The following is a 3,211-nucleotide window of genomic DNA, read 5'->3' as shown; positions in this document are numbered from 1 at the left end:
AAGTTCATAAACAAGCATATATCAAATAACAGTGGGTTATATTGCAACTGCACTGCACAACCCATGAAAATATATATATATAACATTCCCAAATATTTTCTCCTTTACACTAAAACCACGTGTTAAGTTGCAGCCCCCCAATGATTGACGTTGTTTCTGTCCAATCAAACGTTAGAGATGTTTTGGTTAAACTACCCTAACCAATCCGGTGGTCGCAGAGGCAGTGCCGAAGTGCGACAGGCGTGTCTAGCGCTTCAAATTCACTTTGCCTGGAGTTCCGATTAACTTCACTAACTTTGTGGAAGTTCCCTGCAGTCCTGGTTCGCTGTGCAGGCGCGTACACCCTCTGCAGTCACAGCTAGTCTTTATCATGTATGACAGCCATGCTCCGCAGCTTCTCCTGTCTATATTCTTCTTCTGTTTCGGAGTGAAGGCGATGACTGGTAAGTACAATGTAACACCTGCGTTTTAGATACTTTGTAACTTTGAATCTTTGTTTTGCCAGGGAGCCTGTAGTGGTTGTCGGATCTCTCTTTCTCTCTCTCTCTCTCTCTCTCTCTCTCTCTCTCTCTCTCTCGATCAATTCAATTTAAATGGGCTTTGTTTGCTTGGGGAATCTCTCTCTCTTTTATTTTTCTCTCCCTCTATCTCTCTCTTTTATTTTTCTCTCCCTCTGTCTCTCTCTCTCAAAATGTTCTGTGCTGCTCTGCAAGAGTAACTTTGCTGCAGCTATGTCTGCGTTTTCTCTGCCGTTTTCCAGCGCCCCTTTCACAACAAAGTTACACACAATGCGAGATGAGTTGAATAAGTGACTTGAATAAGTTCGATGACCCCAAATATGCCTTATTTAATGACCAATACATAGTAAAATTCTCCCCATTTGTTGTGAAATAGGCTGCTATGTCATTGAATAACTAGCCTACATCACACCACAGACAGCTCAAGACAACTTGGCAATATGAAAACAATAGCATATTGTTTTCAAACAGACGTTGACACAGAAAGTTACACTGAAAGTTACACTCAATGTTTAATAAGTTATTCCCTTCTCCTTTCCCATAGATCACTCCTGTTATGACACGGACTTAGTGGACATGGTGGTCCCCGTGGAGCTCTCTGGAGAGGAGGCTCACCTGTTGCATGACTCATCCAGGCGCAGCGCGCGTCGGCGCGGCCAGCGCTCTGTCGATTCCCGGGGTGGACTAAACTCTGTGGAGGACACCTTATTTTTCTCTTTACCTGCTTTTGGAAAAGACCTGTACTTACGCCTGAAAAGGGATGCCGCTTTTCTGTCTGAGGGGTTTGTGGTCGAGGAGAGGGGAGGCGAAACAGACCCCCCTAAATGGTCGCACCTGGCCAGAGACCAGCTCTGCTTCTACTCGGGATGGATTGTCAACCACACCGACTCTTTTGCCTCCCTCAACACCTGCAGCGGTCTGGTAAACTACTTCTCCTTCACCTGCTATTGTTTTCTGGGAGGTTTTAAGTGTTCAGGAATTCATACTGTAGCACACACACACACACACACACACACACACACACACACACACACACACACACACACACACAACTGTCACTTCCATTCATAACACTACCCTGAATTACACACACCATAATAACTACCCTGAACTACACACACCATAATAACTACCCTGTACTACACACACCATAATAACTACCCTGAACTACACATACCATAATAACTACCCTGAACTACACACACCATAATAACTACCCTGAACTACACATACCATAATAACTACCCAGTACTACACACACCGTAATAACTACCCTGATCTACACACACCATAATAACTACCCCGATCTACACACACCATAATAACTACCCTGAACTACACATACCATAATAACTACCCTGTACTACACACACCATAATAACTACCCTTATCTACACACACCATAATAACTACCCCGATCTACACACACCATAATAACTACCCTGATCTACACACACCACAATAACTACCCTGCACTACACACACCATAATAACTACCCTGTACTACACACACCATAATAACTACCCTGAACTACACACACCATAATAACTACCCTGTACTACACACACCATAATAACTACCCTGATCTACACACACCATAATAACTACCCTGTACTCCACACTACACACACCATAATAACTACCCTGTACTACACACACCATAATAACTACCCTGTACTACACACACCATAATAACTACCCTGAACTACACATACCATAATAACTACCCTGTACTACACACACCATAATAACTACCCTGATCTACACACACCATAATAACTACCCCGATCTACACATACCATAATAACTACCCTGTACTACACACACCATAATAACTACCCTGATCTACACACACCATAATAACTACCCTGTACTACACACACCATAATAACTACCCTGAACTACACACACCATAATAACTACCCTGAACTACACACAGCATCTTATGTCATTGACAGTAGAGTCAGATCGGATGGATCCAAACCAACATGAGCATATGAGTTAAAGTCAAAAGAATTGGACAAATTGCATGATCTTTTTCTTGGCATTTCATGCATTCTAAGCTCAGTGGGCCTGGCAGGTTTTTTTCTCTCCCCAGACCTGCGTGGGATATTATTATCTGGAAAATGAGGTCACGATTGTTTAAATGTTATATCCATTTGTGGAGGGATAGAAGTGGGTCAGGATAGCTGACACCTACAGCCGAATATAAGGACGAAGGCTGACTTAAGTTGTGTGTGCACATACATGCACGTACACACGCACGCACGCACGCACGCACGCACGCACACACAATGTCAAAGAGACACTATGCAGGCCCTCCTTTTGTTAATTTAATTGTTAATTTTTACTCAGTAGGTCAAATGCAAGGTAAGACAAACGGTGTGTGTGTGTGTGTGTGCGCACGCGCGTGTGTGTGTGTCTGTCTGTATGTGGGGGTCTGTGTGTGTGTGTGTGTGTGTGTGTGTGTGCCCACGTGGTCTCTCTGTGTTAGTGTCAGTAGGCTACTTAAAGGGGAGAAGACACAGGACAAACTGGGCCCTAATAGTTTTCTTCCCTGGATAGCTCTCTCTGTCTGTGGCCAGGTCACTGGAAGTATCTGCCTCTTTTTTAATGAATGAACAAAAACAGCAAACAACCAAACGAAACGTGAAGCTGTACAAACTAGTGCTGACAGGCAACTAAACATAGA

General features: G+C 43.6%; 1 protein-coding gene across 1 annotated transcript in view; it reads left to right on the top strand.

The window, feature by feature from the left end:
• Positions 1-310: 310 nt before the first annotated feature.
• LOC139384483 (A disintegrin and metalloproteinase with thrombospondin motifs 17-like) overlaps positions 311-3,211 on the top strand; it is a 197,538-nt gene continuing 194,637 nt past the window's right edge. The window contains exons 1-2 of the mRNA XM_071129270.1: positions 311-443; positions 1,063-1,439. Coding sequence (XP_070985371.1) covers positions 371-443; positions 1,063-1,439 — 450 coding nt within the window. The 5' untranslated portion in view covers positions 311-370. The remainder of the gene's footprint in view (positions 444-1,062; positions 1,440-3,211) is intronic.

The sequence above is a fragment of the Oncorhynchus clarkii genome, chromosome 26, assembly GCF_045791955.1.
Source record: "Oncorhynchus clarkii lewisi isolate Uvic-CL-2024 chromosome 26, UVic_Ocla_1.0, whole genome shotgun sequence".
NCBI lineage: Eukaryota > Metazoa > Chordata > Actinopteri > Salmoniformes > Salmonidae > Oncorhynchus > Oncorhynchus clarkii.
The sequence above is the reverse complement of the archived record's forward strand: the minus strand, read 5'-3'. Positions and strand labels throughout refer to the sequence as shown.